This window comes from Engystomops pustulosus, chromosome 10 (genome assembly GCF_040894005.1).
Source record: "Engystomops pustulosus chromosome 10, aEngPut4.maternal, whole genome shotgun sequence".
NCBI classification, from domain to species: domain Eukaryota; kingdom Metazoa; phylum Chordata; class Amphibia; order Anura; family Leptodactylidae; genus Engystomops; species Engystomops pustulosus.
The window spans coordinates 37,195,646-37,217,639 of record NC_092420.1 but is presented as its reverse complement, the minus strand read 5'-3'; the positions used below and the strand labels follow the sequence as shown (position 1 = coordinate 37,217,639).

The 21,994-nt window shown below is 41.4% G+C and overlaps 1 protein-coding gene across 2 annotated transcripts in view; it reads left to right on the top strand.

Annotated features, from left to right (window-relative positions):
* The window catches only part of TCF20 (transcription factor 20), a 93,033-nt gene that overhangs the window by 51,600 nt on the left and 19,439 nt on the right, over positions 1-21,994 (top strand). For both annotated transcript variants that reach the window (XM_072127714.1, XM_072127715.1), the window contains exon 2: positions 152-5,558. In XM_072127714.1, the coding sequence (XP_071983815.1) occupies positions 171-5,558 (5,388 nt within the window). In that variant the 5' untranslated portion in view covers positions 152-170. The remainder of the gene's footprint in view (positions 1-151; positions 5,559-21,994) is intronic.

Genomic DNA, 21,994 nt, shown 5'->3' with positions numbered 1-21,994 from the left:
TTTAGAATGTAGGAATACTGCATGTTATTAAAAATTCAATTGCACATGTGCTACGTTGACCACTTCACTTTTTTGTGTTGTTGACCTTAATATGAAATAATCAGATAATTGCAATAAAAGTTGTAAAAATTTTTTTTTTTTTGTATTGTAGGAAGGAAGAGCTCGACACGATGCAGTCCTTCCGAGAGCAGAGCAACTACCATGGGAATCCTCCAAATTATCCACCAGAAAGTCATGGAACCTCAAGACTGGAAGAGTACAGCCCCCGACAACAGACACAAATTTTCCAAGGCAGCTATGGGGGGCGTAGAGGTGGAACAGCCACTCCGACTGCTGTACCGGCAGGAGAAGGCTCTAACCTGCAAAATTACCAAGCTTACCGCAAAGAGTCTGGCGAGTTCTATTACCTAGGTAACAAAGAAACTGGCACCCCATCTGGGCCAACACAGCAGCGTCGGGTACCTGGCCCAGTGCAAAGCTACGGTCCACCCCAAGGAAATAGTACCAGCAGCTCAGGCTTCAGCAGCCACTATCCAAGAGAGAGTCACCACAGCCATTTTGCAGGACAGCATTCTTCTTCTGCCAGTCTTTCCCAGTACTCACAGGATTTTCCTGGGTCCTTCTCACCAGGCAGTGGACAGTATTCATCACCTGTTCCGAGTCAGCAGCTGAGAAATCAACTGTATCAGTCACATCAGCCTATTTCACAACCTGGTAATCCACCTGCATCCACCGGGCCCTCACATCTACAACAGATACAGCGTTCTGCCAATCTCAACTCCCCTTCTGGATATCCTCTTCGAATGGGGCAATTTGGACAGCATTATCCGTCTTCTCCGGGGTCATCTAGTTCCTATCCTCCTCAGAGGTTTGGACAATCGGGAACAAACTTTGAAGCTTACAGCCCTGGGGGAACAAGCTCTCCATATGAGAGTCATATGTCCGGTTCCTCCTATGGGGCCCAACAAGGATACAGTAGTTATGCCAGCCAGCACTTAAAAAACTTTGAGGCAACTAAGATGCCTCAAGGAGGGAGTCAGGGACAACCGCAGCAGACCCCTTCACTTTTAATGCAGTTCTCAAACTCCTCCTCTAAATTACTTTCTCAAAACCAGACTGGACAGTATAATCAATCTGAAGTTCCTGTACGATCACCTATGCAGTTCCAGCAGAACTTTAGCCCCATCTCCAATCCCTCTCCAGCTGCTTCTGTAGTACAGTCTCCAACCTGCAGCTCCACACCATCACCCCTGATGACAAGCAATGAAAACATTCAGTGTGGTCAAGGAAATGTCTCGCTACAATCCAGAAACCGTATATTGCCAATTATGCCCCAGTTAAGTCCTAACACACAAATCACAAGTTTTAAAGGTTATGGTGTTGAAGGTCCACAGGAAAAGCGTTTAACAGATCCAGGTCTGAGTAGTCTTAGTGCACTCAGCAGCCAGGTGGCTAACTTGCCTAATACGGTTCAACATATGTTGCTTTCTGATGCATTAGCACCTCACAAAAAGGGAGGGAAACGGACTTCTCGGAAAACTGACAGTTGTGCCAATTCTGAAACTTCATCCCAAGCTGAAGAGCAACTAAAATCGCCAATGGGAGAGTCATTAGATGGCAGCTGTTCTAGTAGTTCAGGAGATCCAGGTGAAAGGGTAAGACAGCTAAGTGGCCAGAGCACCAGTTCAGAAACGGGTTATAAGGGACAGCCTACAGAGAAACCACCTTCCCCTGTCCATGCCTGGCAGAGTGAACCTTCAGGAAAGACTTCTGTTCAAGATATTGATACAGTTTCAGAGCCAGTAGAACCCTTTCAGGAAATCTCCAAACCAAGTGAGAAGTCAGTTGGGGTTATTGTTTCAACAGAAACTGTGGCTAATAGATCCGAGAAAGCAATGGATGAGACTCCAACACTAACTAATAACGATGACGAATCAACACCAGAGCCTGAATTGCCTGAAACTGCAAAAGAAGAGGATGCCAACATGTGTCCAAATTCTCAGAACGGAGAACCTAATACAATTGATACTAGCTCAGATACAATAGGTAATGTTCCTGCAACAGAAACTGACAAATCTCCTGTTGGAGCTGGATTTGGGTACAAAGAAGCATCATCTAACCCTCGAAACGCTAGTTTGACCCCACAACCTAAAAATGCAGAAACTGGAAATTTGGGTGGACAAAGTGAACGGAAAATGGGAAGAAATGACAAATATCCGAGCCTCTTGCAGGAAGTCCTTCAAGGGCACCATCAGCAAGAAAGAAGATATGTAAGAAATGCACCAGACCAACCTCCAGTTTCTGAAAGTCCTGAAGTACCAATGAGGCCAAATGTTCTCATGAACCAGGCCACTGATCAAGCTAATCGGAGCCTGCTTGGAAAGACCATAACTCCACATTTAGAATCCGCACATTGGGGCCAGTGGGATAGGAAACCTACATCAGAAATAAAACAAATCAATTTGGCTGATTATCCCAACACCAGAAAGTTTGAGGGTGAACCACCAGTTTCTTGCCTTGAACCCAGCAGTGGTCCTTCAGAAAGAAGATCTGTTATCTGTGACATCTCCCCTCTTAGACAGCTTGTGCGTGATCCAGCTGCTTCTCATCATGTTGCATCTAGTCAAGAAAGATCGCAAGATGGAAGACCTGGACAGTCTGTTATTTTGCCCAGTGGAATGTTATCTTTAGAAAAGTCAAGTAGCCAAAGTGGAATTCCTAAGGGAGAAGATACAGAGCCATCTAAAATGCACAGAAAACGAACAGGTGAGCAGAGTATTCCATACAGTTCCAAAGAGTCTCCTAGAGGGAATGCAAGTCCACGATCCATGACCTATGACTCAAACCAAGAATATAGCTCACATGGCCGTTCTTCTAATCCCAAAAGAGGCACAGGAAGAGTAGGAACTCGAGGAAGATCACCTGCACAATCTCAAGATCTTACTGAAAAGCTAAAATTGTCTCCAGGAAGGAGTCGTGGCTCCTCAGATATTCATCACATAAATCCAACAATGAGTCTTTCAGAGCGAGCAAGCAGAGAGGCTTTGTACTCTGCTTTTTTTCAGAATGCTGAAAACTCTGCTCTTGGTTACCATACTAACTCGAGATCAAGTTCCTATGGAGAACCTCTTCCATCATTCACATCTTCTCTACATTACAAAAGACAGATGTACCAGCAAGAGGAATACAAAGAATGGTTAGGAAGCTCTGCTCAAGCTATACTTGCAGCATCACAACATCGTCAAGATTTACAGAGGAAAAGCCCAAGACAGGAGTCCTTTCATGTTCGAAGTCCTGCAAGGAGTGAAAATGAAGGGTTAGCATATAGCCAGTCGGGCTCATTTCATGACGCTAGCAACATGGATTTTAGCCGTCAGATACGTATGAGTGAGAATACTTCTTCAACTTTAACATCTGGGGACTTCAAACGAAATAGTCAAAGAACCCCTCCAGGAGATCCAACAGGTTGGCACCTAGCGCGACAGTCTTCTCCTGCAAAAAAGGCTGGATCCCCTGCAAATGCAAATCAAAAGCCGTTCAGTCCCAGTAGAGACTCTGAAATGCATGGTCCTAGGCCAGGAGATCCAACTGAGCTTACAAAAACTGGGTGTAATGCTCATCGTCAATCAGGACCCGAAGAAGTCTCTCACCATAACCCTCTGATTATGAGAAGAAAAGTGCGTTCTTTCATCTCCCCCATTCCAAGTAAGAGGCAACCATCTGATGAAAAAGGACGTCCTGTTGTTGCCGTGTCAAAAGAAGGTCCTGACAGAGCACTTGCTTCACACATTCGTTCACCAAGGGGAAATGAACACGAATTTTCACCCTTAACAGAAGAGCAATGCAAATCTGGTTTCGAACAACAGAGCCCCACAACAGTTACTCTTTCGAGTCCAACTAAAACAAAAATTCTCCCTCCACGCAAAGGTAGGGGTCTTAAATTAGAAGCCATAGTGCAAAAAATTACATCACCCAATGTTAGGCGGACTGCTGCTCAATGTAGCACTGAGAGTGTTGTTGAACCTGTAACACTGGATGATATATTATCTCTTAAAGGTAGAGGTACGGAGGCTGTTACTGGTTCCATTGAAGAGGCACCTGAAAGAACAGTGGCTGCTGTGCCAGATATTTCTAACACTGATATTTTGAAAATTCAGAGCCTTTCACCAAAGTCTTTAGAAGCCTGGCCTGTTAATGATGACAAACCAATAAAAAAAGAAATTGAAGAACAATTTATGGAAACCAAAGACCTCCCACAGACTGGACCTTTAATGCAGCAAGCATCCAACCATTATTTGGAAGCAAGAGGAAACTCTCCAGCTGTGGAACAGAAATGCTCTTTGCCACAGCTTCAGCCTTGTGAGGTGCCGGATAAGGAAAAGGTAGTTAATGCACCATGTCCTGTTACTCCTATCATACCCCCTAAAGGATACTTCCCATCTGGAAAAAAGAAAGGTCGCCCTATTGGTAGTGTCAACAAGCAGAAAAAGCAGCAGCAACTTCAGCAGCAACTTCAGCAACAACAACAACAGCAGCAGCAGCAGAATGTGCAAGACCAGCAGCATCTTCATTCTCCTATTGCCACAAACATAACACCTGTTACCCCTTTGCAAGAAACGCAATCTGTTTCAGAGCAGGGATTTGAGTCTGAGCCTAAACCAAAAAGGAGGAGGAGAGAGAGGAGAAAACAAACTGGAACTACTAGAAGGAGGAGGGGTAAGCAAGCAGCTCCTATTGTGGCTCCTATAGAACCAGAGATCAAATTAAAGTATGCCAGTCAACCACTTGACAAAACAGAGACCAAAACCAAATCCTTTTTCCCTTATATCCATGTTGAAAACAAGGAGGAGTTAGGTTTGTCTTGTGTCATTATAAATGCTGAAGAGGAAGAACAAAGGTGGCGAAAAGTAAGCTCTGTGCGAAAAGATCAAAGATCCACTACTCCACAACCTTCAGAGAGTAAAGCTCTTCCAGTGTCCAGCTTTATGGTACAGGGACCTGCTGTCACAGAATCTACATCAGTTGGACATCTTGTCTGTTGTTTCTGTGGAAAATGGGCAAATTATAAGAATCTTGGTGACCTATTTGGTCCATTTTATACACAGGAATATGCATCTACTCTTTCCAAAAACCCACCACCCAGAAAGTCCTCAGAAACCCCTCAGAAAGTGAAGGTCCGACATAAAGACACATTGGATGGTTCAAAGAGTGACTCTGATGAAGAGGAGGAAGAGCCACAGCAAGCCAGGGAACAGCGCAGTTTGTCTTCACATCCCCGTTACAAACGCCGAAATCGCTCAGGAGACTGTGCTTCTTCAAGACACGCTGTACCTTCCCGAAGGAAGACCACTGATTCCTGTGAACTGATCTCTTTGGACACTAGTGGATCAGTCCCTACAGATGGAGTCCCCGACCCAGGATTTCAGATCCCCCAGCTACCTCTTGACAGCAATGAATTTTGGATGCATGAGGCATGTGTCCTTTGGGCCAATGGTGTCTACTTTGTTTGTGGACGATTGTATGGATTGCAGGAGGCTTTTGATGTTGCCAGAGAAATGGTAAGTGAACTGATGTCTCTTGTGCCTTTTTGTTTGTTGTATTTCTATTATTTTTTCAACAGGTATTTTTTAACCAGGGATAGCTATAATACAGACTGTATATAAGTGATGAACTGTCTTTCAGGTTTTGGCCACTAGGCAACCTCATACACACCTTGATGAAACGCTACGTCATGGATTGCCTGAACAGAAGTTGTTGAACAAATTTGGAAATGCTTTAATTGGCTATTAATGCACATGGATATATTTATAGTATTAATTTCCTTTTATAATTTGCCACCTTTTAAGGTAGTTTATTACCTCCCGAAACGATATAAAGTGATAATAATAATTCTTTATTTATATAGTGCACACAGATTACGCAGCGCTGCACAAAGCATGTCAAATCGGTCCCTGTCCCCATGGAACTCACAATCTAAACAACCTAACAGAATGTTTTTGGAGTGTGGGAGGAAACCGGAGTACCCGGAGGAAACCCACGCAAACATACAAACTCTTTGCAGATGTTGACCTGGGTGGGATTCGAACCCAGGACCCCAGTGCTGCAAGGCAGAAGTGCTACTCACTCAGCCACCGTGCCGCCCTAAGTGTTGGCCGCATGTTGTAGAGAAATGCAGTGTGATATTGCGTGTTGTAGGCAATCCTCAATAGATGTGTTTCAGATAACTTTTAAAGATAGAAGTTTGTGAGCATATAGCTCATGTTTGAAAAAATCACGTTTTGGCGCCCGTTTCTGGATTTTTCACTTTTTTGTTTATTTTTACTTGTTTTTTAATCATAAATTTTCTCTGTGATTTTAATTATAGTTTAATTTTTTATGAGACTTGTTTCATACCCGTACCGGGTACGTCATCCGGAGACGCGTATTAAACGCGTCTCCTAAATAATAATTTTTTACTGTGATTTTAATTATACAGGCAGTCCCCAGGTTACATACAAGATAGGGTCTGGAGGTTTGTTCTTAAGTTGAATTTGTATGTAAGTCGAAACTGTATATTTTATAATGGAAGTTCTAGAAAAAAAATTTTCTTTTGCCCCAGTGACAATTGGAGTTTCAAAATTTTTGGTGTAATTGGACCAAGAATTATCAATAAAGCTTCATTACAGACACCTTACAGCTGATCATTGCAGTCTGGGACTATAGTAAAGCATCCAGAGAGCTTCACCAGAGGTCACAGTGGGCAGAGGGGTCCGTCTGTAACTATGGGTTGTCTGTAAGTCGGGTGTCCTTAAGTAGGAGACCGCCTGTAGTTAATTTTTACTTGTTTTTTAATCATAAACAATAAAAAAGTGAAAAGTCCAGGAACGGGCGCTGAACGTAATTTTTTTTCAAACATGAGCTATATGCTCACAAACTTCTATCTGCAACATACCCACTGGTCGGGAGACTCTGGGTCCACCAAGGGCCGTCCTGTGGATTTGGTCTACAAAACCACTACAAGTTGGTTGTGGCTTATGACACAACCTTTCAAGGTGAGCACCTAGTTGTAATTATCTACTGGAGATTGGCATTACTTAACCTGCTACACTATATTTTCGTTTTCCACCTTTTTTTCTCTATACCACAAATATTCAATCAGATAACTTTTAAAGGTTTGAACAGTGAGGAACAGCCCGACACATTTTAGTAGAGAGTTCCGGAGTTATATACTCCATAAACATGCTATGAGGAGTATTTCCTACCCTGAAAATGTATTGCAACTTTGCAAGTACATATAATATGTATGTATGTGTGTATATAGTTATATATTATGTGTGTGTGTTCATGTTTAGGCTTTAAAACCATTATTGTAAAAAGAGTGAAATTGTGACTTTTAAATTTATAATTTATTGCAAAGTCAGAAAGTTACTAGATTCTCTATTAACCACTTCCTTTCTCTGCTCTTTCCATCGGGGGCATCATGCAATGTACTGCAATAGAATTGTTTTGCAATATATTGTGGATACAATGCTTCAGTATTGCAGTCTGATTCTAACAGACTGTAATACAGAATGCCTAATGACGGCTATAGTCACACGTTGTATTTTAGTTGGGTTTTCATTTTCGTTTTGAAACTCGTTAATACAGCTGAGGAGAGGTGATTAGCCCAATTACATTACTGTTAACATTTAAACATGATAACGCATGTTTGTTTGCACATGTGGTAACAATGCGTTAACACTGCGTTTACATTGCAATTTGTAAATGTAAATGTTAACACTAATGTGATTAGGCAAATCGCCTCTCCTCGGCTGTAGTAATGAGTTACAAAACGCAACGTGTGACCGCGTCCTGAACCAGGCTTATAGCTGTCATGGAGACGGATGAGTACCCTCCAAAGACGTCACGGGTGGCTCCGTGACTCATTTGGCAAGCACTGTTGGGTGCTGTGGTTGGTTTTGATGTAAATAGTCATACAGCAATAAGCGAGTACAGTAATTTTTGGACTATAAGGCGCACCATCAATAAATGCCTGCTAAAACGTCTAGGTTCATATATAAGGCGCACCAGATTATAAGGATGAATGACCAGCAGGTGGCAGACCTGTGCACAGTTCAAGGCAGCTGTTGTCTGTAAGTACGGTTCATATATAAGGCACACTGGACTATAAGGCGCATCTTTGATTTCTGAGAAAATCAAAGGATTTTTTGTGCGCCTTTTAGTCCGAAAAATACAGTAGTTAATTATCAGAGAGTCGCATCAGTTTTGTTGTGAATCCTAAACTAGAGGTTTAGCTTGGGAGAAACAAGGAAATCTAAGCTAGAATTCTGGAAAATGCATTTCTGTACATAGGGGAAAACCCTTCATGCATTTCTAGACTTTAATCAATGACACCTGAGCTGATCTACTTTTCATCCTGCTCAGGCCCCCTGTGGTTGTCAGCTATATGCTCCCAGTAAGTGCAGCCCCTAATATCAATGTTTCTTTAAAGAAGTCAACTTATCTCTTGCATATGTGCGATTTGCTTACACTTTGTGCAAAAGGACGTTTATAAAGGTCATAACAGTGGCCAACTTCAAACGGCTATGTTCCCTTGAACCATGGTATCTAGAACCACAATTCTTCTGTCATATTAACCTACAGGACTCTGCTTATTTTGGGCTTTAGGACGCGGCCCCATTTTTCAAATCTGCCCTGTGTAACTATAAGTGGTTATAGTTTTGGAATGCTATTAGATTGTTTTCTCGTGACACGTTGTACTTCAAATTGGGTTAAAAATTTGAATAATATCTTTTGTGTTTAGTTATGAGAAAAAAATTGTGGCTAAAATTTTGAAAAATTCTTTATTTTTAAAGTTCTAAATTCTCTACTTATGATGCAGATAGTCATGGCACCCAAATTCATAACTTCCCAAATGTCTGCTTTGTTGCCATGGTGTTTAAGATTCCACATATTTTACTAGAATGTTATGAGGCTCAGAATTTGGGTGCCTCCTCAACTTCTAATTGACTGAGAGGCCTAAATAATAGCTAGACTCGTAAATGACCTCGTAATACCCCTCAAAGTATGAAAAACCACTTTTCAGAAGTTTGTTAACCCTTTAGATGTTTTACAGGGGTTAAAACCAAATGGAGGTGCAGTCTGCAAATTGTAATATTTTTTCACAATACACTCATTTTGGGTGAAAAATTAAACATTTTGCAATGGATTAAATGAAAAAAGGCTCGACAAAGTTTAATACGCAATTTCTCCCGAGTGCACCGATACCCCATATGTGGTGGTAACCTGCTGCATGGGCGCACGGCCGGGCATAGAAGGGAAGGAGGCGCCATCCAGAGCAGATTTGCAAATTGTACAGGCTATAAATTTTTTTTCCTTTTTTAATGTGGACCTATAGGGGCTTATTATTTTTGCGACATGAGATGCACTTTTCTGGTACTTAATTTTGGGGCATCTATAGCTAATTGGTGAGATTTTATTAACTCTTTGTTGGTGGAGGAAATGTAAATCATCAATTTTCTGGCTGTTTACCATACCATAAAAATAGTATATTATTTTTATTTTATGGGTCGCCACGATTACGAAAATACATCATTTATATAGATTTTTTTTTTCCTCATTTTTACTGAATAGAAAGTAATTTGGCAAAAATGTTGTTAGTTTTAGCAACACCGTCTTTTATATGCATAACTTTTATGCTCACAAATCTGGTTGAGGGCTTATTTTTTTTGTCATGGCCATAAGTTTTGAGAATAATACAAATGTTAATTTTTACAAAGACTGCATCAGGTTTTATAATGGCATTTTGTATATACTCCAGAATGTGCTAAAGAGTGATCAGCAATTAATTGCAAAGTCAATATTTTCCTGGAAAATTAACTTTTTCCCCCAAAACACATTTCAACGTCATTGCAGGCCTGCCTTAAAAGGAGCAGCTAACATCTTTTCAGTGATAGCTCCATTAACACAGGTGTGGGTGTTGATGAGGACAGGGCTGGAGATCAATCTGTCATGATTAAGAATCTCACCACTGGACATTTCAAAAGGAGGCTAGTGCTTGGCATCATTGTTTCTCTTCTGTTAACCATGGTTATCTCTAAAGAAACATGTGCAGTCATCATTGTACTGCACAAAACTGGCTTAACAGGGAAGAGTATCGCAGCTAGAAAGATTGTTGACTGAGGTGCAATCTATCGCATCATCAAGGAATTCAAGGAGAGAGGTTCCATCGTTGCCAAAAAGGCTCCAGGGCGCCCAAGAAGAACCCGCAAGCGCCAGGACCCGTCTCTTAAAAGTGTTTTAGCTTTTGGATCGGGCTACCAGCAGTACAGAGCTTGCTCAGGAATGGCAGCAGGCGGGTGTGAGTGCATCTGCACTCACTGTGAGACTGCGGAGACTCTTGGAGCAAGGCCTAGTGTCAAGGATGGCAGCAAAGAAGCCACTTCTCTCCAGAAAAAACATCCGGGACAAACTGATATTCTGCAAAAGGTACAGGGAGTGGACTGCTGAGGACTGGGGTAAAGTCATTTTCTCTGATGAATCCCCTTTCCGATTGTTTGGAACATCTGGAAAACAGCTTGTTCGGAGAAGACAAGATGAGCGATACCACCAGTCTTGTCTCATGCCAACTGTAAAGCATCCTGCAACCATTCATGTGTGGGGTTGCTTCTAAGCCAAGGGAATCGGCTCTCTCACAGTCTTGCCTAAAAACACATCCATGAATAAAGAATGGTACCAGAATGTGCTCCAAGAGCAACTTCTCCCAACCGTCCAAGAGCAGTTTGGTGATCAACAATGCCTTTTCCAGCATGATGGAGCACCTTGCCATAAAGCAAAGGTGATAACTAAATGGCTCAGGGAACAAAACATAGAGATTTTGGGTCCATGACCTGGGAACTCCCCAGATCTTAATCCCATTGAGAACTTGTGGTCAATCATCAAGAGACGGGTGGACAAACAAAAACCAACAAAATGCAAGCATTGATTGTGCAAGAATGGACAGCTATCAGTCAGGATTTGGTCCAGAAAGTGATTGAGAGCTGCCAGGGAGAATTGCAGAGGTCCCGAAGAAGAAGGGTCAACACTGCAAACATTGACTTGCTGCAATAACTCATTCTAACTGTCAATAAAAGCTTTTGTAACTCGTAATATGATTGCACTTGTATTTCTGTATGTGACAAAAACATCTGACAAACACACATAAAAACCAGAGGGCAACAGATCATGTGAAAATATAATATTTGTGTCATTCTCAAAACTTATGGCCATGACTGTACTTTTTTGTGTTCTTATTTTAGAGTGCATAACATTTTTTAAATCACCTTTAGAGCATTTTTTATGGGGTATTAATGGGGTTCACTTTGCGGATCTAATAACGATTCTGTTTTATTATGCAGATTGTTATGGACGCAGAGATGCCAAATATGTGGGGGTTTTGTGTATTTTATTCAATTTTACTGAATGAAAACTAATTTGGAGAAAATCTTGTACGTTTTGGCATCACCATGTTTTCATATGCATAACTTTTTTTATTTTTCGTCTGACAAATCTGGTTAAGGGCGAGAAGAGTTGTTCTTTTTAGTGGTCTTATTTTAGAGTGCGTAACAATTTTTTTTAATCACTTTTTAGAGCATTTTTTTTTTTTTAAAGGTATTTATTAAAAATGATCTTTTTTCAGAACATCTTTTGCATTTTTTTTTCTCCAGTGTTTACCGGGCAGGTCCAGTAACGATTCTGTTTTATTATACAGATTGTAACGGCAATGCCAAATATGTGGGGGTTTATTTTGTGTTTTTTATACTTAAGTGTTTTTATGGGAAAGTGACATTTTAGGGGCTTATATTTTTATGTATTTATTTTTTATTCTGTGTAAACTTTAGTGTTGTTTTTACTTTTCCATACTTGAACTTGAACCAGCGATGCTCTGATTGCTGGTTCAAGTCCAATACACTGCTCTACAATATTTATTCATTGTAGAGCAGTGTAAAGTTTTTGAGCATACAGACTCATGTGCAGACCGGTTACAGTCAGATCCGGAAGGGGTCTGACTGCTCAGAACATCGGACAGCGCTGGGGCACTTGGCAGACCTCGGGACTGCCCAGAAGTAGATCGAATCCCCCGGTAAGCGGCACAGGGGATCCGATCCATAGGGGGAAGACCCTTGCACGTCGCGGTCATGCTTGACTGCGGCATGCAAGGGGTTAGCACTCGCAATCGGAGTCTGCTCCCATTGCGGGTGCTAGCGCACGCTGATAGCTGTGATAGACAGCTGACAGTTGCTGCTTCTGATGCCAGCTCTCTTCGTGAGCCAGTGCCAGAAGCCAGACGTTATAGCACGTCCCGGTGCGGGAAGTATCTACCTGCAGGGACGTACTAGAACGTCCTGGTGCGCCTAGGGGTTAAACAGGAGAATCTTCCCTTTTATCGCAATTTTGAATTGTGCCCCCTCCAGCCTGCCATCTGAAGACAGAATGTAGGAGCTGCAAAAAAAGACTTGCCTTACAGTTTGCAGAATTGCAAAAGTACATGCACCCTCTGCATTTGTAGCTGAACTTGGGGCGAGGATGAGGGAATGATGCTGTTCACATCTATCACATATTTTGGTAAAAGTTTCACTGCTTAAAGCTTTTTTTTCACATTAATATAATTAATAAGACTATCCTATCAAGTTAGTTTGTTTTATTGCCATTTGAGACTAAGTGAAAATTGTTTTTGTATGTAAAGCTTTTCAAAAGATCTCGGCATTTACAAAAGAAATGCGAAAAACCACAGAACGGCAAACATTGACCTGGACATTCAGGCATAAATGACCCTTGGTCACAACATACATTAAAACATACATTTTTATTCCTAAACTTTGCATGCAGTCTGCAATTCACATTTAAGATAAGGTGCCCAAAGTACATACACACAACCAATCATGCAGTATCCAGCAGTCACAAAATGTGTTAAACAAAAAAAAAAAAGTTATGATGTAACAGACTTTCTTGCTCTGTTACCATAGTAATGATGTGTAATTGCCATCACTGCAAATAGCCCCACTGTGATGGGTCTCACCACAACACCGGCCATAATGGACATTGTCCAACGATTTGCAAGGAAGAGGCAGAGGATCCCCAAATCCCGGTGCAAACTTGTTGCATCGTTCACAAAAAGATTCATGGCTGTACTAGCCCAAAAGCTGCTTCTACTCAATACTGAGCAAAGGGGCTGAATACCTATGACCATGGGATATTTCAGTTTTTCTTCTTTAATAAATTATCAAAAATATCCACCTTTTTTGCCAAGATGGGGTGTAGAGTGTTCATTAATGAGCGGAAATTTTTTTTTTAATCTTGGCAATTGGCTGCAATGAAACAAAGTGAAAAATTTTAAGGGGTCACTTAAAACTATGATTAAAAAATGTCATCCTTATCCCTAAAAGGTCCCTTTCCAAGGTTGCAATGTTAAAAAATCAGTTTGTAAACTTATATGCAAGTGATATTAACCCGTGCCTGAGGGTCATTGATGCCTGAATGTAAAATTTTGTAAAGTCTGTTATACCTTTTCTTCAAATGACGATATCTTTGGAAAAGCGTCATGAAAAAAAACATAGATGCGAGACTTTAACTTGAAAGGATAGTTTTAATATATATTTTTTTTTACGTATAATTACAGCCAAACCTAGTGATGATCACATAATGTGCCCAGGTAGGTGCTGGACATGTGATATGGACATGTGACCAGCAGCCATCTTCTGTCCTGTGTCTGGTCCACTGGAAGAAAATAAATGGACAGAAAAAACATTTTTCATTTTAGAAAATGTGCATGAACTCTTTTCTGCTAAGGGGAGTAACATTTTAACCCCTTCCCGACGGCGCACGCCGCGGGCCGAGCCCTCTCCATAGCCGGTAAGTCTTTGCTGCATATTGCAGCAAAGGCTTACCGGTAACACCCGCGATCGGTGCTAGCACCGATCGCGGGTGCTTTCACGGCCGCCGCCATCTTGCCGCGGATCGTCGCTCCCCGATGACGTCACGGGGAGCGGTGATCCATTGCCATGACAGCTTTGGGTCTCACGAAGGCCCAAAGCTGTCTTGTTTTAACCGATTCATTACAATGTGCTGTATGGCAGTATATAATAGGATCGATCAGACAACCTAGGGTTAAAGTACCCTAGGGAGTCTAAAAAAATAGTAAAAGTAAAAAAAAAAGTTAAAAAAAAAATTATAATAAAAAAACTTAGGTATCGCCGCGTCCGAAAATGCCCGATCAAAATGATAATGTTTTTTCACTACGTTTAACCCCGTAACGGAAAATAGCGTCCAAAGTCGAAAATGGCATTTTTTTGCCATTTTGAAAAATATAAAAAAATTAATAAAAAGTAATCAAAAGGTCGCACAGTCCCAAAAATTATAGTAATGAAAACGCCATCAAAATTCGCAAAAAATGACACCACCCACAGCTCCGTACACCAAAGTCTGAAAAAGTTATTGGCCCCAGAAGATGGCAAAATAAAAAAAAAATATTTTGTACAGGAGGTTTTAATTTTTTTAAATCTATGAAAACATTATAAAACCTATACAAATTTGGTATCCACGTGATCGTACCGACCCAAAGAATAAAGTAGACCTGTCATTTGGGACGCAGAGTGAAAGCTGTAAAATCCAAGCCCACAAGAAAACGTCACAAATGTGATTTTTCACCATTTTCACTGCATTTGGAATTTTTTTCCTGCTTCCCAGTACACGCCATAGAATATTAAATACCGTCACTATGAAGTGCAATTTGTTACGCAGAAAATAAGCCATAACACAGCTCTTTATGTGGAAAAATAAAAAAGTTATAGATTTTTGAAGGTGGGGAGTGAAAAATGGAAGTGAAAAAACTAAAAAAGGCCAAGTCGTTAAGGGGTTAAACAACACATTCTTCATTACATAATGGAATCTGTAGAGAACAATAAAACATAAAAATGGTCAATTAAAATGGAGCATCTTGATGTATCTGGCATGTCAGAGGGGCAGGGATTTTACGCCAAAAAATCTTCCTTGCGTATTAGTGGCCCGGAGGTAATTTTGCAGGGATTTGGCACGGTTTCTCCTTGCACAAAAGAATAGGAAGCATTTCTGCTGCTGGGTTGATGACATCCATTGGAACCCTCCACTTCTCCTAAAATCTCCTTAATGCTTCTCCTATTAAGGTAGATCCGATGGCAGGTTTAACTAATGAATGACATGGGAGACCTTTTTAGGGCTAATCCTTGAGTGGCCTGTAACTTTATAAATCTTTTATCACCTAATAAGCAAATATCTGAAAGAGGCTACTGGGGCGTGGAGAAGCCAGAGCTGAAACTACACGGAGCGGCTACTCCACGCCCTAGTAGCCTCTTTGAATCCTCCTCCTACGAGATCTTCAGCAAGCAGCTCCTGGTAGCTGCATACACTCCTCCGACTATCTATGCAAAGCTGGCGGCTGCGTGTACTTGGCTCCGAAGCTGAAGCAATTGTGCATGCGCAGTAGCTCCGGCTTCGCAGCCGAGGACGCGTAGAGTCTGTGCAGAGAGTCTATGCAGAGCGCAGACCAGGCTACTAGGGCATGGAGTAGCTCCGTGTAGCTTCAGCTCTGGCTTCTCCACACCCCACTAGCCGCTTTCGGATATTTGCTTATTAGGTGATAAAAGATTTATAAAGTTACAGGCCACTCAAGGATTATCCCTAAAAAGGGTCTCCCATGGCATTCATTAGTTGAACCTGCCACCAGATTTACCTTAATAGGTAGATCCGAGATGGTAGATTTCCCTTTAATTGCAGACACCTTTTAATAACTGTTACCGCTGATCATTGTAGGCTGTGACTAAAATACAGTAAATTACCAACATCCAGAGGTCCGTTTGTAACTAGGGTTTGTCTGTAAGTCGGGGGTGTTCTTAAGTAGGGGACCGCCTGTATTCAAACTTTTAACCAGCCCTGCTAAATACTATTGTTTTGGCCAAAATATAAAAGACTTCCTCCTTGTAATTGGATGACCTGATGCATGTGATCAGTCACATGCTTGTGACATCACTCAAGGTCCTGGAGATTTCTTCTTACTGCCAGCAATATTGAGGACTGATATTCTCCTGCAGCTACAGATCATTTCCTAGTGCCCCTCCCAACAAGATACACCCGCCATCCTCTCCAGAGTAAAGATACAGATTCCCATGGCAACCAATCCAAACAAAGTGAGAAAGCAGCCAGAGGACAAGGTAAAACCCCCTGACAGCGGGCAAATGGCTACAGATGGCTAATAAGAGTGAGCTGGAGAAATGCTTAGCTTAATGCAGAGTTGGACAAAAGTTTTTGTTCTTACAGTTACAGACCTACAGTACCTAGCTTGTACATAACCTGGGGACTGCCTGTATAACATTTAACCTGTCTTCCATTTGCACAACAACTGGAAAAATTGATTAACAATTGTCTATAGTTGCACACGTTGATTTCAGGAGTGTGATATTAAGTTACATTGTGTTGTTTTAAAGAGGTCCTGTCACACAGAAATTTGGCTAAAGTAAGCAGCTCCTAGTGCTAAATCAAATGCAGCAGTGTTACAATGATAGCGTTATCAGAAACCTCAGAGTACAATAGAAACGCCGGACTGCTCTCAAAGCCGTCTGGCATATTCACGAGGGGCGGTCCAAAGCACTGCCTCTTCCCCGGACCGCCCTGCTTGCTCCATAGCTCGCCGGTGACTGCTGCGCGTCATGTGGCAGTCACCACGCACAATCGCGCCCCTCCCCATGACTGCTAAGAAGCTTTATTATTAATCTTTCTCTTCATGACAACCTAAAACTTTTGAAAATCCAATTGTCACGGAGACCCAAAAAACCCCAAAACTTTTCTATAGAGTTGCTTACAAAATATACCTGTTCCGACTTGCATACAAATCCAACTTTGAGTGTAACTGTAAAGTTAACTGACAAAAAATAGTTATACATGTATTCATGAGGGGGGTCCAAAGCACTGCCTCTTCCCCGGTCCACCCTGCTTGCTCTATAGCTCACCGGTGACTGCTGCGCGTCATATGGCAGTCACCGCCCACAATCACGCCGCCTCATGAATACCCCGGACCGCTTATAGCGTGGTTGTACTCCGCAGCAGTGTTAGTGTGATCAGAAACTTTCGATAACGCTATCATTGTAACACTGCTGCATTTGTTTTTGCACTAGGAGCTGCTTACTTTAGTGTGAATAAGCAGTGTGTGTGTATACATTACAAAGTTTACTATCCTACCTAAATAAACCTGATTTCCAGTATTTGCACCTAATGGCTGCTAAATAGTGATAAATATTTATAGTATGGGGGAGTGTGACATGGTAACATGATCACCCCTTTATAGTTAGTAGAAGACTTGAATCTGTTTTGTGAGCTTGACCACACTTTTTTCTTTGGCCTAAGTGGGACCACTACAGTACTTATGAAGGCAGATGCTTTGGTACATTTCTGGTCTGGAATGTTTGCTATATTGGTAAGGATTACTTACATTTTTCAAGAACATTAATAATCTGGTACCAAAGTAGATAAGGTTGAAAAAAAGACCTATAATTTCTACGATGTTGATCCAGAGGTAGGAATAAATCAGGAAAAATACCTTCCCAAAGCTAATAATTTAAGATCTTACCTCATTAAATGTTCTCCCCTTGCTTTCTAAATTTGTACCATGGCCAAACTTTTCATTGGTGGATGGAAGGACCTGCCTCACCAAAATGGTGCTTATGCACTAATTGCTGTATATAGGTTAGTATATATGCCTGCTCCTTAGGTGTTACTTTAGATTCCAATCATTGATTATGAGATCTTTTCTGGAAAAAGGGAATACTTTGTATTGCTGTATATACCCGAGTATAAGCCAAGTTTTTCAGCACAAAAAATATGCTGAAGAACCCTAACTCGGCTTATACAAGTCTATTAAAAAAAAAAAGTGTACTCGCCTTCTGACCCCCCCCCCCCCCCCTTCTGTCCAACTGTTCCGGCTCCCTCTCTCCGTGTGGTGCCGTCGCTCGTGTGTGTGCCGAAGGCGCTGTAAACACTATAACATCAGCTGACGTCACAGCTCGAGCAACGGCACCGCACGGAGAGAGGGAGCCAGAACATAGTTGGACAGAAGAGGACCATCCTGGCTTTCAGCCGCAACTGCTCTAGAGGCAGGATTCTCGGGCTGAGGAATTTGTATTATGTGACTATCTGCTCGATGGTTCAGTTGTGGGAAAGGACGAAGCAACTGAGTCATGGGATGTATGCCATTTACACCCTTCTGCTGTTATATGAAATTGCCTAAATTATTTAGCCTCCGGGGTTGAAATTAGAAATACTTTCCGAGGTGTGTACGCCGTGAGCTTTCATGGCATATATGCTGATCATGTCCAAAAGAAGAGTATTTTTTAAAATATTTTTCTTTCAGACAGATATGTGCCTGATAAACTGTGTATACCCATGTATATGACATTGTGGTACGAGGGCAGAAGGGGAACGAGTGTTATCTGGCATCTGGTTCACAGATTTAGAGCTGATGTACACAAATGTCTGCACTTTGCCGGCTGCAATCGGGAACATGATCACTTGTAATTGGCGAGTGAGTGCTGCTCACACAAACTGCGACAATAGAAAGTGGTTGTCCAACCATGAAAAAGGGCAGGAATACGACCTGCTTTATCATTTGTGCACTACCCGTGGTGCATTCATTCATGCTTAGTATATGTCTTGAATAAAGTCCTTTGGGATTGTTTGTTTATTTTCCAAAATGGGATCATTGGTTGGAGGGGGGGTGAGAAGTTATTTCAGGGACATATCTGTGAGAGGGTGTGGTTAACAGTTTTACCTATTTAAATACATGTATGCACAGATAATATTTGGAAAGGAAGAGTTCTGCTTACGGAGGCTGCCAATTAAGGCCACCAGAAAACAAATGGTGTAGGTAAGACCATATTAAGCGGTAACTTATGCAGCTAATCATTGCACAAGAACAAGACACACTTAAAGCAATGGATAAAAACATTGATAATTTGAAATCTCATGTACAACAGGAAAGCCATAATGAAGTAACCAAAAAAATAACTTGCAATTGAAGTAAACTGGAATCACAAATAACAGAGGTTAAAAAAAAAAATCTAAATTTCAAAGGGACCTAAGGATTACACCCACAACAAAGTGTATGTCAGAAAACCAGGAGAGGGCAGAATGCATTCACAGGACAAAGTTCCCTTTTCATCCACTGAATGGGAGTCTGATACAGACTATTAACATACACCAGAAGAATCACAACTTGCATAAAACAATTCTACAGTACAGTAATAAATAAGTTAAAACAAGGCGGCCTCGGGTCTTTGTATGACCCAAGGGTGTCATGGTAACAGATTACTGATTACAATGATCTAAGACAATACAGCTTTTAAATGCTGCCAACAAAGGGTCAGCACCCGCCAACGGTGCAAACGGTGTTACCGGTGGGTGTTGCAATATGCAGCAAACACCCACCTTGTATGAGGAGGGCTCAGTTCGTGATCCCTCTCCATACAGTGGGAGACAACGTGTGATGTACTAAAACGTCATAGGGTGGTAAGGGGTTAAAGATAAGACTTGCCCCGTACTATTTTATTCGTCAGAGTAACAACTCCCTTTTTATTCATTGGGTTGGTACGATCACTGAGATGCCAAATTTATATAGGTTTTGTTACGTTTGAATTCTAATTTAAAAAAAAATTGTTTGTCCAAAATGATATAACATTGCTATATTCTGACGCCAGAATATTTTAGTTTCTTTAGTGTACACAGCCACTTGTGTCATTTGCAGGACAAGTTTCAAAATGGCAGAAAAAGGGTGATTAGGACAATTGGTTGTTGTTTTCTGTTACCGGGATAGACTGGACATTATGGGACATGGGGATACCTAACATATTTTATAGGGTGTGATTCAAATTTTTTCCTAAAATTTATTTCAACCCTCCTAGGGTACTTAAAAGGGGTTTTACCACAAAGCAAAATTAGGCTGAGACCCCCGCAGATCGCAAAAACGAGGGGGCTGAGACCCCCGCAGATTGCAAAAACGAGGGGTCCGACCAACCCATTGTCGCTCCATAAGAGTAATGGAGCAGACAACCGCGTATGACAGTTCTGCTCCAATGATCTCTATGGAGCTGACGTAAATTAGAGATTGATGGAGCAGAACGGTCATGCACAGCCATCTGCTCCATTAGTCTGAGGAGCGGCAAGGGGTCGGTTGGACCCCTCGTTCTCGCTATCTGCGGGGGTCTCGGCACTGGGTCCTGTGGATAGGGCCTAACTTTGTTTTGTGGGAAGACCCCTTTAATCCCAGGGTGTTTGATCACTTATACAATATAATGCATTACAACTGTTTTGCAGCATATTGTAGATATACTGTCCTTTAACTGACGGGGAAGACGCCACTGCCTTGTCACATGACTTGTGGTGCAACTGTACAGATTAATTTCGCTCACCTTTCACTCAGGGCACAAATAGAGCATAAATCTCACCTCATACAGCTCCAGCACCCCAATTATTAATCCACTGCCACCATTATTGCATTTATACCGGGACTAATAAGTATCCCACTCTACATCCACTCATGCTTCCCAAGCAGTCACCTTGTTACACCACTAGACATGCATGCTCAGCTCTCTAGCAGTCACACAGCTAATCACACTTTACAAGGCTATGAGTTTGCAGAGCATACAGGGACCAAAATTAATGTAAAAACTTTAAATTCTAAAAAGGTGTTCAGTGCGTCAAATTTTTATTTAAAAAACCAAAAGAATTACAAAATAAAATGACACAACACAGCAAAACAGTTAAAATAAAAAGGGAGAAAAGTAACAAACTTACAAATTTAAAGAAATTCCTGATTCCCTGGAAGTGGGAGGAAAATTGAACACACCAGCTTGTCAAGCAGCCCCCATAGAGGGAACACTATTTCCTGTATCTCATATTGTTTTATAAGATCTCTATTTAGTTCAAGTTTCAGAACCTCCCATTGATTAATTAGTCCACAGGGTCATTCAGGATTGGACAAAGTGTTAATGAGGGGAAGAGTCCAGGAATATTCAAACAGTTTCTTTGTTTCCAAGTCCTGATGCAAGGATGGGGGTAGGTGTGGAGAAAAGATGACCAGATGTCTTTTAAAGTCATCACAGAACATTAATCATGAAGGTCAGAGTTTTATCTGGCTGTAAAGACTCCAGGATGATGTAAAAGCTGCCTGGACGCTTCAATAGATGCCAATTGTCATGTAGTTCAACAAAGCTAGTAATTGCCCTATCGTTAAACAAATTTTACACGTTCAAGATATTTCCTATTTGACAGGACCGGCGCATAGTAAATCTGGTGCCACTATATAAACAAGCAATGCAGGAAATTACAGACCTGTGAGTCTAACTTCTGTTAGAAAAGTGAGAAAATATTTAAGGGGTTTGTTAGAGATGTTATCCTCGATTATCTCACTGTACATAACCCAGAATCGGCATGGGTTTATAAGGGATCGATCCTGTCCCAGCATTCATAATTATATATATTTATAATAATTATAAATGGTCGGACAGGACCAGGGAACTCTGGTCTCAGTGTAGGTCATGTAAAATTTCCAGAATATGACATTTATGCATGGAAGAAGTTTCTAGCGATGTTTTCCCTGTATTAAATAGCAACTTGATAACATGTATGCATACTATACCTTATGGGTGCTGACCACCGGTATAGGAGTATCACCGGCAGTGAACACTGACTCCAAAATAGTAGTAACAAAATTCACATTTATTTGTGTCATTCAACATATAAAATCAAATATAGAAAGTATTTTAAAAGTTTTTTAAAAAGTGAACTATAAGATCCTTCTAAGGCGTTTCAGGTCGGACAACCCTTTCTCAAAGATAGTAATAAGGGAATGAATAGTCAGCAGACATTTATGCAAAAAATTACGTCTAAAACAGCTGGCTCATTAGTGACTTCACCAGTGAGAGGCCAATCAGGCGCGAGGTCAACCTAAATAGCA